Consider the following 14175-nt stretch of genomic DNA (forward strand, 5'->3'; position numbering starts at 1 on the left):
GTCCAGCTGAGCCTCCTTGTTCTTGTATCACACCAAACATGCTGCCACCTCAGAGCCTTTGCAATTTGCTCTTCCCTCTGCCTGGAGTGTACCCTCCCATTTTCGCATGCCTGACTCCTCACTTTGTTCAGCCTTTGCTCATATGGCATTACTCCAGAGGTCCTTCTTTGGTCACCTCTTCTAAAAAAGCACTGGCCCCTCCATTCTCTTACCCCGAACTACTTTTCTTCAAATCATTTATCATTAAAGAAAATTACATTATATGTTTATTATATTTAGCAGTTGTCTCCTCCACTAGAAGGCAATCTTCATAAGTAAAGGGATTTGGTTGATTTTGTTCACTGTAGTATCTGCATCATATAAAATATTTCCTGGCATAGGTCCTCAGTAAATATTTGCAGAATGAATCACAAATGAAGAGCTCTGTAGATTGGATGTCCATAGTTTTTGCACAGCCTTAGCTTCTCTGCAAATACTAAGAGTCGAGTAGCCCCATGCACACCAGGGTACCAGAGGTTGGGAGACTCCTGAGTGAGTGCAAAAGTGGAGCAAGTGGAGAAGAGGCTGCAAGGACTATGAAGGCTGCTTGCAAGCTAATAACGTTAGTCTGTCATTGTTTCATGGATGCTGGCAATAGTCATGACACTCCTTGGTCAGAGCGCGGCAAATAGCATGTGTCAGCATGTTTGCATTGGTTTCCCTTGCCCTCAAGTTCTAATGGGGCAACACAGTGAGCCCAGATGACACATGTATCTGCAGTGGTTTGCATTACAGGAGAGGAACCGTGGGCCAAGGGCTCAGCACGTTTTGAGCAAGCAGCAAACAAGCCAATCCCCACTCCCTCTAGGGAGCAAGCAGTTACAGTACTTACAGTAGTTGCCCTGGCCACACAGTAACACAGTAGTTAGTTATCTGTGTGAATAGCTATAGACATTGCTCAGTATCAGGACCCTGGGAGTCTGTGGGTTGGGATACTCAGCAAGACAGTGCAGGCATGTTCAGGGCCCATGGTGGGGTCTCTCGCAGCACAGGGCAGCTGAGTTATCAGCAAAGGAGGATGACACTGAATGTTGCCAGTTTGACACATACTCACTAGACTTCAAATCCTAGCTAAGAGAAGCATTTAGTAGACAGATACAATATTCAGCCTTCTGAAGGCATCATTCAGCACACAGTTTTGAATGATCAAACGGGGGAGAAGTGTGGAAAGTAAAGAGCCTGGCCTAGCACTGTGGCTCACGCTTGTAATCTCAGCAATCTGGGAGGCCGAGGTGGGAGGAACACTTGAGTCCAGAAGTTTGAGACCAGCCTGGGACACATAGTAAGATCCCATCTATATAAAAAATACAAAAATTAGCCAGGTGTGTTGGTGTATGTCTGTAGTCCCAGCAACTCAGGAGGCTGAAGTGGAAGGATTGCTTGAGCCTGGGAGGTTGAGGCTGCAGTGAGCTATGATGGCACCACTGTGACTCCAGGCTGGGTGAAAGAGAGAGAGGAAGGAAGGAAGGAAAGAAGGAAGGAGGGAGGGAGGGAAGGAGGGAAGGGAGGGAAGGCCAGGCACAGTGGCTCACGCCTGTAATCCCAGCACTCTAGGAGGCTGAGGTGGGTGGATCATGAAGTCAGGAGTTCAAGACCAGCCTGGCCAAGATGGTGAAACCCCATCTCTACTAAAAATTACAAAAAAATTAGCTGGGCATGGTGGCATGTGCCTGTAATCCCAGCTACTCAGGAGGTTGAGGCAGGAGAATTGCTTGAACCCAGGAGATGGAGGTTGCAGTGAGCCAAGATCGTGCCATAGCACTCCAGGCTGGGTGACAGAGTGAGATTCTGTCTCAAAAAAAAAAATTAGAAAACGATAAATAAATAAAATATTTTTAAAAAGGAAGGAAGGAAGGGAAAGAGAGTGAGCATGAAAGAAAGAGAGAGAAGAAAGAGCTTCATAGAGGTTGCTTGTCTTAATAAAAAATGTATTATACGGCACAGTTGTGTGGCAGAGCTTACAATAACTCTAGGGCTTTGCATCAGTCATGAATGGCTACCAAGGGAAAATTGAGATGTCCTCAACTGTGGCCTTGCCCCTGCAGCCTTTTGGCATGGTGGAGTGCCCAGTCCTGGGATAGAAGGCTTGGTTTCTGTCTAGCTCTACTATTGTTCTGGAACTTCAAGGCAATCCTTTAACTTTACTGGACAGAATTATCACTAGATTAGGATAAGTCTGGCAGCAGTTGCCTATGTGTGATTTATTATTCTTTTTAGGACTTCTTGGTTCACATTGACATGATTTTGCCTGATAAAAATAGTGCTGAAAAAAAGAAAAAAAAAGTAGTGCTGAAGTCATTGTGTGTATAGTAGGTTTAGAGAAAGATAAATTTTTTGCAAGGTGGGATCTCTCTTTTGAGTTTCCCTTTATTTTTCAGAATGAATTTTTTTTTTTGAGACAGAATCTTGTTCTGTCACCCAGGCTGGAGTGCAGAGGCGCGATCTCGGCTCTGCAACCTCCGCCTCCCGGGTTCTTGCAATTCTCCTGCCTTAACCTCCCGAGTAGCTGGGACTACCGGCGCACATCACCACACCCGGCTATTTTTTTGTTTTGTTTTAGTAGAAACAGGGTTTCACTGTGTTGCCCAGGCTGGTCTCGAACTCCTGAGCTCAGGCAATCCGCCCACCTCGGACTCCCAATATGCTGGGATTACAGGTGTGAGCCACCACGCCCAGCCCAGAATGAATTTTTAAAACCCCACAGTCTTCTACGCTGCTCCACCCTCCATCCTTAGCCCATGAGGTGCTTTCAGGCTTCATTCCCCTTGGGGACAGATTTATCTCTGAGGACTCGATTAGTAGGATTTGTAAAAGAGAGATAATATTTGTTCTGCTGACTTCACGTTTTAGATTGAGAATCACATGAAATTTAATAAAAAAAAAAAATTCGAACTGTAACTACCTTTAGACACCATGTAGGCACAACCTGCATTTTACAGATAATGAAACTACAACCCAACCAGCATGGTGGTACACACCTGCAGTCCCAGCTACTCAAGAGGCTGAGATGGGAGGGTCCCTGAGCCCAGGAATTTGAGGCTATAGTGAGCTGTAATTGTGGCACTGCATGCCAGCCTGGGCAACAGAGTGAGACTCATTTCAAAAGAAAAGAAAGAAAAAGAAAAGAAAAAAGAAAAAAAGAAACTGAGGCCCAGAGAGGTGTCAAAGGCTTAAGGACATGAAAGTGGCTGAGCAGGTCTAGAGCACAGATTTGGCACTTTTCCGCTGTATACTTTATTGCCTCACATTATATGGAAAGCACCTGAAAAATATATAGCATCTTGGCTGGGTGCGGTGGCTCATGCCTGTAATCCTAGCACTTGGAGAGGCTGAGGCAGGTGGATCACTTGAGGTCAGGAGTTTGAGACCAGCCTGGCCAACATGATGAAACTCCATCTCTACTAAAAATACAAAAATTAGCCATGGTGGCAGACACCTGTAATCTCAACTACTTGGGAGGCTGAGGCAGGAGAATCACTCGAGCCCAGGAGGCAGAGGTTGCAGTGGGCCGAGATTGTGCCACTGTACTCCAGCCTGGGTGACAGAGCAAGACTCTCTCAAAAAAAGAAAAGAAAAGAAAAAAATGTATATCTTCTTAATGCAGGACTCTTTCTTTCTTTCCTTTCTTTCTCTCTCTCTCTCTTTCTTTCTCTTTCTTTTTTAGAGACAGGATCTCACTCCGTTGCCCAAGCTGGAGTGCACTGCTGTGATTGTAGCTCACTACCACCTCCATCTGCTGGGCTCTGATGGATTCTCCCACCTCAGTCTCCTCAGTAGATGGGACTACAGGTGCACACCACCATGCCTGCCTAGTTTTTAATTTTTTTGTAGAGTCAAGGTCTCACCTGTTGTCCAGGCTGGGCTCAAGCAATCCTCCCATCTCGGCCTCCCAAAGTGCTGGGATTGCAGACATCGGCCACAGTGCCCAGCTAGCTTTTTTCACTGTAAGCAGGAGAGACATTCCTAGGAGGCAATTTATTATAAAGATACAGGGATAGGAAGTAATCAGGCCTCTGGAGGAACCAGAACCAGGAACTAGAAAGGTATCAAGAATCATGACAGCCACTTAGTCCGTGCAATCTCCGCCTCTCTCTGGAACCATGTGGTCTCTCATTTGTTCACTTTCCTTCTATTTCTGTAGCTTCCTGTGCCTCTCTGTGCTCTTATGATAAAAGGCCACAGATATATTTTAAGTTTCATGACATTTTGGTTCAAGCACCTAATAGAAACATACTAGATCTTAGTCCAAATGTCCAGAAGAAAGAAGCTTATTGGTTCGTCTTGAATCGAGTGTTCACCCACATCCAGTCCAGTTAGCCACAGCCAAGGCAGATAGTTCACATGGTATAAATTTAACTACAGGGCTGCACTCAGGGTTAGCCAAACTGTGAGGCTGGAGGGAACAGTCCTCACAGGACTACCCCTACTTCTGAAACCAACTGCAAGTTTGGGGGTTTCCTCAAACCATCCCAGGTTTGATAATTCTCTAGAAAGACTCACAGAAGTCACTGAAAACTGTTATACTCACAGTTACTGTTTATTATAGACAAAGGATGGAAATTAAAATCAGCCAAAAGAAGAAACACAGAGTCCAGGAGAGGTTCAAGTGTAGTACTTGGGTATCTTCTGCCTGTGGAGTCATGGACAATGTTATCTCCTCCTGGTCACGATGTGTGACAATACACACATTATTACCAACCAAGGAAGCTCAACTGGAGCCTGAACCTGAAGTCTGCAGAGTTTTTGCTGGGGCTCGATCACACACTGCTCTTATGGCTGATCTTGAGTATACTCCTCTCCCAGAGGTCATGCTAGTACCTTTAGCCTCCAGTTCCTCCAGAAGTCAGAACTGAAACAGCATGGCCTGGAGCCTAACTCACATTGTTAGACTGCCCAGTGGCCAGAACGCCAAGCAAACAGACACTCCTATCAGGCAGGACATTTCTGGGGCCTGGAGGTCACCTCCGCTCTAGCCGAGGGCAAAGGCCAGGCCTTTATTTTTTTGAGAAAGAGTCTTCCTCTGTCACCCAGGCTGGAGTGCAGTGACTCGATCTCAGCTCACTCCAACCTCCGTCTCCGGGGTTCAAGCAGTTCTCTGCCTCAGCCCCTCAAGTAGCTGGGAGTACAGATGTCCGCTGCCAAGCCTGACTCATGTTTTTGTATTTTTAGTAGAGACGGGTTTTCACGATGTTGGTCAGGCTGGTCTCAAACTCATGACCTCATGATCCACTTGCCTCAGCCTCCCAAAGTGCTAAGATTACAGGTGTGAGTCACCGCACCCGGCCGGCCAGCCAGGCCTCTCTTTTGGTTAATATTTTCGTGCCAGAGTCTTGCTTTGTCACCCAGGCTGGAGTGCAGTGGTGTGATCTTGGCTCACTGCAACCTCTGCCTCCTGGGTTCAAATGATTCTCCTGCCTCAGCCTCCCAAGTAGCTGGGAGGCAATGTGCCACCACGCCCAGCGAATTTTTTTTTTTTTTTTTTTTTTTTTGTATTTTTAGTAGAGACGGAGTTTCTCCATGTTTGTCAAGCTGATCTCGAACTCCTGACCTCAAGTGAGCTGCCTGCCTCCCAAAGTGCTGGGATTACAGGCATGAGCCATTGCACCAGGCCAGGGTTAAGTTAGTTCTTCATTATACAGACCCACTTCCATTTTTGTAGAAAGGGAAATGTTCTCAAGAAGTAGGACATTTCAGGGAAGTATAGATCTATTCCATTGTATGTTACATAAGTAAATAATTCCAGCTTCTGTAATAAATAAACCCTGAGATTCCAGCAGTGTAACACAATAAAAGTTTATTTTTCTTGTTCACAGTCCATTGTGGGTTGCTGGAAGGGTAGGGGGAGATGAAGGAAGAGAGAGGGAAAGAAGTGAGAAGGGAGAGAGGATGGTGGGAGATGGAGGCAGATGGGGATGGTAGGAGAAGGAGGCAGCATCAGGGAAGGGGTCTTACTCCATATGATCACTCAAGGACAAAGGCCTTTTCCATCTTGTGGTTCCACCCTTTTCTTTGTCCCTTTCTTTGTCCTCTCCATTCAGCAAGAGAAGGGATGGCCAAAGAGTGAGGATTGTGCTTGAGAGGTTTTTATGGACCCAGAAGTAGTGCCCACCACTCCTGCTCACATTCCACGGGCCAGAACAGTCACATGGTCACACCTAACTGCACTGGAGGCTGGAAGAGGGACTCTGGCTGTAGGCCAGGAAGAAGAAAAGAACACAATCACTGGTGAGCACCGACAGTCTTCACCACATATAAATTGATCGTGTGACACCAACATTAACTACGTCAGAATTTATTTTTCTTTCTTTGGAATTCCTTCAGCAATGACATACCCCCTATATCATAATTTTATCACATTAAACTGTCTATTGCCTTAGAGTTATGTCTTCTGCCTCCATTTTTACATCACAAGCAGGGATCATTCTTCAGCTGCTTTGGTTTTTACCATGATGCAGGCTGTAAGGTAGGCACTATAGGTAATTTTTTTTTTTTGGCACTATAGGTAAATTTAAAAATCATGCTGAATTATTTCAGTAAAGACCAGGAAGATGGAAGTTGCAAACAATTACAGTCTGGAAACAAGCTTGGTTTAGTTGCTATGGCACAAATTAATGATTTAAATATATACAAGGATGTTTATAATCACACACACAAAAAAATCAGTAGAAAGCAAGTTAAATATCCATCAAATGTATATAGTGGGCGATTTGGTTGCTATGGTACCAATTAATGATTTAAATATACACAAGGATGTTTATAATCACAAAAAAAAAAACAGTAGAAAGCAAATTAAATGTCCACTAAATGCATATAGTGGGCAGTGGGTGAGGAGCAGCTGTGCTCAGGGTATGATGGGTGTTGGTAGTGTAGGGGTCTAGTGGGCAGAGAAGACTCTTGGCCAGGCAGACGGCTTCTCAGTGGCAGAGCATGGGGACCTCCGTGCACTGGAGATCTCTCCAGCACCAGGAACAGCTGGAGGACACCAGGGAGCTGCAGACTGTGGCCAGCCATCAGGAGGCCTTCACAGGAGTCCTGGGGTCCCTGTGCAGAGAGTTCCAAAGGAAGCTGCCCCTGAGAGCCGTCAATCTCAACCTCTGCACAGGCCCCTCCTGGAAACACCTGGAAACCCCAGATCTAGGGCTGCAGGGCCTCCAGGCTGCAGCTCACTCAGCTAAGAGTGCTTGGGTGCCAAGTCCCAGAGAATCCAGGAGTCCTGCCAAAGTGGTACCAAGTGGCTGGTGGAGACCCAGGTGAAGGCTAGGAGGAGGAAGAGTGGGGCACAGAAAGGCAGTGAGTTCACAAGCCACAGTCTGAACCAGAAGAGCACCCAGCTGTCTGGAGCTGCTCCTGCCCACTCAGCCGCAGACCCCTGGGAGAAGAAGCATCACCGCCTCTCTGCCCGGATGGATTCATGTGCCCACCCATTACGGCGGTCGAGGCGGGAGGCTGCCTTCTGGAGCCCCTACTTCTCAACAGAGTCCCTCTGCTCTCCCAGTGAGTCTGACAGTGACCTAGAGCCTGTGGGGGCGGGAATTCAGCATCTCCAGAAGCTGTTCCAAGAACTAGATTAAGCCATTATAGCAGGAGAGTGGTGACATCATCTCATTCATGACTGAGGAAGTGCCCTGCAGGAAACAAGCCCTGTCTGACGCCAAGCCTTCATACCCAAGGATGTCTGTGCTTCCCCATGCACTTCCTGAAGGAAGCCCCCAGGAGTTGTCAGTACCCCGGGCCACTGCTAACAAGGACCTGACTAACAAGGGGCCAGAGACCCCCTGCTCTGGCCACATGTGGACCCATCAGTGACTGCCTGTCATAGCCTGAGAATGTCTTGGGGGATCTTGCAGAGGTGGGGAGAATTGTTTCTTCTACTTTCACAGGGGAATCTTGAGCTTAGAAACTCACCGTACACTTGACCTTGAGCCTTGTATTTGCCTCATCTGTAACGTGAAGTGCTAGCATCAGATGTTAGAGAGCTCTTAGCTGGGTACTCAGGTGCCTGGTTTTTGGGGGAGTCATCTGCAGTCACTCACCCACTGTGTTTCCGGTGCCAAGGCTCTTGGGGGCCCCACTGTCATCCCTGCTTTCCCTACCAGGGACTCGGAGGAAGGCACAGGAGATATTTCCAGGCTGAAGACCCTGGGCTCATGAGTACCTATTTATATGCTCAATGCAGAGCACTGTGGGTGTGCCGGGAGGCGTAGCCCTATTCAAGAGCAATTTCTGCCCTTTGTAAATTATTTAAGAAACCTGCTTTGTCATTTTGTTAGAAAGAAACCAGCATGTGACTTTCCTGGATAACACTGCTTTTTCATAATAAAGACTGTTTGCATTTTAAAAAAATGTGTAGTGACATGGGAAAGAGCCAACAATATATTGGTAAGTGGGCCGGGTGCAGTAGCTCACACCTGTAATCCCAGCACTTTGGGAGGCTAAGGCAGGTGGATCATGAGGTCAGAAGTTCAAGACCAGCCTGGCCAATATGGTGAAACACCATCTCTACTAAAACTGCAAAAATTAGTTGGATGTGATGGCAGGTGCCTGTACTCCCAGCTACTTGGGAGGCTGAGGCAGAGATCTGCTTGAACCCGGGAGGCGGAGGTTGCAGTGAGCCGAGATCGCACCACTGCACTCCAGCCTGGGCAACAAAGTGAGACTCTGTCTCAAAAAAAAAAAAAGCAAACAAAGTAATTATCACTGCATAATGAGATATATATGTGTATAAGTGATATGCACATTCACACACACTAGAAAAATTATCGGCTGGGCATGGTGGCTCACACCTATAATCCCAACATTTTGGGAGGCTAAGGCAGGAGAATCACTTGATTCCAGGAGTTTGAGACCAGCCTGAGCAATATAGTGAGACCTCATCTCTACAGAGAAAAAAAAAAAAGAAAGAAAACAGAAAAAAAATTAGCATTGACCATCCACCTGTAGTCCCAGCTACTCAGGAGGCTGAAGGCAGAGGATCGCTTGAGCCTGGGATGTCAAGGTTGCAGTGAGCTGAGATGGCACCACTGCACTCCAGCCTGGAGTCAAAAACAAAAACAAAACAAGTAATTATCGGCCAGGCACGGTGTCTCATGCCTGTAATCCCAGCACTCTAGGAGGGCAAGAAGGGTGGATCACCTGAGGTCAGGAGTTCAAACCAGCCTGACGAACACGGTGAAACCCCGTCTCTACTAATAATAAAAAAATTAGCCAGGCATAGTGGCGCATGCCTGTAGTCCCAGCTACCAGGGAGGCTGAGGCAGGAGAATTGCTTGAACCCAGAAGGCAGAGGTTGCAGTGAGCTGCGATGATGCCACTGTACTCCAGCGTGGGCGACAGAGCAAGACTTCATCTCAAACAAACAAACAAACAAACAAACAAAGTAATTATCACTTCATAATGACATGATGGATCTTTCCTTTGATCCATCCCTCCCTCCCTCCCTTCCTTCCTTCCTTCTCTCTCTTTCTCTTTCTCTTTCTTTCCCAGGGTCTCACTATGCTGCCTAGGTTAGAGTGTGGTGGCTATTCACAGGCACGATCTCACCCTTGATCAGCACAGGAGTTTTGACCTGCTCTGTTTTCAATCTGTGTTCACCACTCTTAGGCAACTTGGTGGTCACCTGCTCCTGGGAGGTCACCATATTGATGGTGAACTTAGTGCAGACACCCAATAGGCATAGCATACTACAGCCTAAACTCCTAGGCTCAAATGATCCTCCTGCCTCAGCCTCCTTAGTAGCTGGGACTACAGCTGAGCACCACCATGCCTGACAATTTCTCCTTTTTCTTTTTTCTTTTTTTTTTTTTTTAAAGACGGGGTTTCACCACGTTGGTCAGGCTGGTCTTGAACTCCCGACCTCAGGTGATCCGCCCGCCATGGCCTCCAAAGTGCTTGGATTACAGGCATGAGCCACCACGCCTGGCCAATTTCTCCTTTTTCTTATCTGAATTTTCCTGCAATGAATCCAGATTACAAGTATAAACTTTTTTTTTGAGACAAGGTCTTGCTCTGTTGCCCAGGCTGGAGTGCAGTAGCATGATTACAGCTCACTGAAGCCTCTACCTTCTAAGCTCAAGCGATCCTCCCACCTGTCCTGAGTAGCTAAGACTACAGGCGCTTACCACCACACTTGGCTGATGTTTAGATTTTTTTGTAGAGACGAGGTCTCACTGTGTTACTCGGCTAGTGTTGAACTCCTGAGCTCAAGTGATCTTCCTGCCTCATCCTAGCAAACATGCAAAAGTGCTACGATTGTTGTTGTGAGCCACCTCACCTGGAACAAATGTAAATTTTTTAACAAATAAAAGAATTGAGGTGGCTGATCCAACGGTAGTGGGTTATCAAAACTTGTTAACATTAGTGTCACTAAGTCGGTATACGACCCCCACTGCTAAATTTGACTGGCTTAAAAAAAAAAAAGAATTGAGGTAATTAGGCCAGGTGTGGTGGCTCAGGCCTGTAATCCTCAGCCTGAGCTCAGGCTCAGGATTTGGGAGGCGGAGGTGGATGGATCACCAGGTCAGGAGATCAAGACCATCCTGGCCAACATGGTGAAACCCTGTCTCTACTAAAAATACAAAAAATTAGCTGGGCATAGTGGTGCGTGCCTGTAGTCCCAGCTACTTGGGAGGCTGAGACAGGAGAATTGCTTGAACCTGGGAGGTGGAGGTTGCAGTGAGCTGAGATTGTGCCACTGCGCTCCAGCCTGGCAACAGAAACTCTATCTCAAAAAATAAAAATAAAAAAGAATCGAGATAATTAAAGGTAAATTATAACTCATTATAATGGCACAATCAGATCAGGAAAACATTACCTTTTAAGATGACATTTTTTTCTGGAGTCACTGGATGATTGTCAAGTCCATATATGTAATATTTTATGGGTTTTTGTTTTTTGTTAGTGATGGGGTCTTGCTATGTTGCCCAGCCTAGCTGTGAATTCCTAGCCCCAAACAATCCTCTTGACTTGGCCTCCCAAAGTGCTGGGATTATAGGCATAAGACACCATGTGCAGCCTCACGTATATAACACTAAAAATAAAGTGTGTCACTTATCTTTGGATATCTTTCATTTGTATGTTTTTAACATTTTACAAGAATGTGTGTGTGTCAAAGAGATGCAGGAACCAACATGAAAGAGCTCTCGATGGCCAAAACTGAATATTTTGAATAACAAAATAAACAACATAGTATTGGATTATAACCCAATGTATAAAATGAGTACAGTTTTCCCTTGGTATTTATTCATTGGAGATCGGTTCCAGGACCCCCAGGAATACCAAAATCTAAGGATACTGAAGTCCCTGAAATAAAATGGTATAGTATTTGCATATAACCTATGCACATGCTCTTGTATACTTTAAATCATCTATATATTACTTATAATACAATATGAATGCTATATAAAGAGTATTTATACTGTATACTGCAAAATAAAAATGCATATTATTTTTAAATGTTGCATTGCTATTTTTCATTTTCTGGGTATATTTTTTTAATGTTTTTGATCTGTGGTAGGTTGAATCTATGGATACAGAACCCATCCATGGATACAGAGGGCCAACTGTAAATATGAGTTCAGGCTGATAGAAATACATTAATGAATAAAAATTATTATTTTTTTGAGACAGGGTCTTACTCTGTCACCCAGATTGGCATAATGTCAGTGCACTGCAACCTCAGCTTCCTGGGCTCAAGCAATTCTCCAGCCTCCTATGTAGCCGGGACTACAGGTGCAAGCCACCAATGCCAGGCTAATTTTTGTACTTTTTAAAAATAGAGACAGGGGTCTTGCCACGTTACCCAGGCTGGTCTCAAACTCCTGGGCTCAAAGTCATCCATCTGCCTCAGCCTCCCAAAGTGCTGGGATTACAGGTGTGAGCCACTTCACCCGGCCATTAATGAATAAACATTAATGGAGAAGAAGAAACTAATCTTTCAGACAGAATAACTCCATTTAATATATGTAGATCTGGCTGGGCGCAGTGGCTCACGCCTGTAATCCCAGCACTTTGGGAGGATCAGGTGGGCAGATCACCTGAGGTCAGGAGTTGGAGACCAGCCTGACCAACATGGTGAAACCCCATCTCTACTAAAAATACAAAAATTAGCCAGGCCTGGTGGTGCATGCCTGTAGTCCCAGCTACTCAGGAGGCTGAGGCAGGAGAATCACTTGAACCCGGGAGGTGGAGGTTGCAGTGAGCCTCGATTGCACCACTGTACTCCAGCCTGGGTAACAGACCCAGACTCCGTTTAAAAAAAAAAGTGTAGATACTCCCAGCTGGGCCTAGTGGCTCACACCTGTAATCCTGGCACTTTGGAAGGCTGAGATGGGAGGATCACTTGAGCTCAGGAGTTGGAGATCAGCCTGGCCAACGTGGTGAAACTCCTTCTTTACTAAAAACACAAAAAAGCAGTCAGTGTAGTGGTGCACACCTGTAGTCCCAGCTACTTGGGAGGCTGAAGCAAGAGAATTGCTTGAGCCTGGGAGGTTGAGGTTGCAGTGAACTGAGATCAGGCCGCTGCACTCCAGCCTGGGTGACAGAACAAGACGTTGTCTGAATTTTAAAATAATAATAACAGTGATAACGTCGTAAATACTCTCTTTTCCAGGAAATGAACTTAATTCCCTCCTAATTTCCTTTCTACCTTTTTGAGGGTAGGCTAGACTTAGTGGATTTGCTTCCAAAGAATAGATTACAGAAAGGGAGAAACAGTAACTTTACAAGGGAGAAAGCTGGCAAACCCTGCCTTAACCAAGCGGTGAAGGTTAACTTTACCAGTGATGCCATGTGTATGTCATCTACCCTGATACGATGAGAAGGGTGCTTCAGCTCTGAGGTATTCTTTCCGAAAACCCATAATCCCAATGTACATGTGAGGAAAACACCAGATAATCCAAATTTGAGGGACATTTTACAAAGTATCTGATCAGACATGATGACTAAATGTAATGTGGTATCTTGGATGGAATCTGAAACAGAAAAAGGGTCATTAGGGAAAACTATCTGAACAAAGTGTAAAGTTTAATTAATAGTAACAAAACAAGCCGGGCGCGGTGGCTCACGCCTGTAATCCCAGCACTTTGGGAGGCTGAGGCGGGTGGATCACAAGGTCAAGAATTCAAGACCATCCTGGCCAACATGGTGAAACCCCATCTCTACTAAAAATGCAAAAATTAGCCGGGCGTTTGACACACGCCTGTAGTCCCAGCTACTCGGGAGGCTGATGCAGAAGAATCACTTGAACCCAGGAGGCAGAGGTTGCAGTGAGCCGAGACTGCGCCACTGTGCTCCAGCCTGGCGACAGAGCAAGACTCTGTCTCAAAAAAAAAAAAATAATAATAAAATGAAATAAATAAAAATAAAATAAAATAAAATAAAAAAATAGTAACAAAACAATGTCAGTTCTTAAGTAAACGAAATGTACCATACTAATATGTTAACAACAAGGGAAAATGAACAAGGGGTATATGGAACTTTCTGTACCAACTTTGCATCTTTTCTGTAAATCTAATAGTATTCCAAAATAAAAAGTTTATTTAAATAATTCTTTTAGAAAATGGGAGAAAAGGTAATCATTTGGAGGGAGCCACAGGGTAAAATGCATTTTTTTTTTTTTTGAGAGTCTCATTCTGTTGCCCAGGCTGGTGTGCAGTGGCATGATCTTGGCTCACTGCAACCTCTGCGTCCCAGGTTCAAGCGATTCTCCTGCCTCAGCCTCCTGAGTAGCTGGGACTACAGTCACCTGCCACCACGCCCAGCTACTTTTTGTATTTTTAGTAGAGATGGGGTTTCACCACATTGACCAAGCTGGTCTTGAACTTCTGACCTCAAGTGATCTACCTGTGGCCTCCCAAAGGGCTGGGATTACAGGCGTAAACCACTGTGCCTGGCCTAAGATGTACTTTTGAGTAAATGATTTCTCCTTGAAAGTGGTCCTAACAAAAGATACAGAGGCCATGAGGCTGAGGTACCCTTGGGAAGGATCCCTTAATTTTATTAACTGTATAATTTTATAAAGCTGTATAAATCTAGGCTAAGCATGGATGAGGAGGTGTTTAGAATGCTCACATAAGCAACATAAGGGACTCCCTGTCCTTGCCTGAGGCTTTATTCATCTGTCCTATTCTGAGAGAAGCA

At 45.5% G+C, this 14175-nt stretch overlaps 1 protein-coding gene and 1 pseudogene across 1 annotated transcript in view; one reads left to right on the forward strand and one right to left on the reverse strand.

The window, feature by feature from the left end:
* Nucleotides 1–5835: 5835 nt before the first annotated feature.
* NOP58 (NOP58 ribonucleoprotein) overlaps nt 5836–14175 on the reverse strand; it is a 64263-nt gene continuing 55923 nt past the window's right edge. Inside the window, exon 13 of the mRNA XM_064373157.1 lies at nt 5836–6228. Coding sequence (XP_064229227.1) covers nt 6195–6228 — 34 coding nt within the window. The 3' untranslated portion in view covers nt 5836–6194. The remainder of the gene's footprint in view (nt 6229–14175) is intronic.
* LOC110567620 (protein PIMREG-like) lies at nt 6489–7634 on the forward strand (annotated as a pseudogene).

This window comes from Aotus nancymaae, unplaced genomic scaffold (genome assembly GCF_030222135.1).
Source record: "Aotus nancymaae isolate 86718 unplaced genomic scaffold, 86718_ANA_hifiasm-v0.15.2.pri h1tg000008l, whole genome shotgun sequence".
Lineage (NCBI taxonomy): Eukaryota > Metazoa > Chordata > Mammalia > Primates > Aotidae > Aotus > Aotus nancymaae.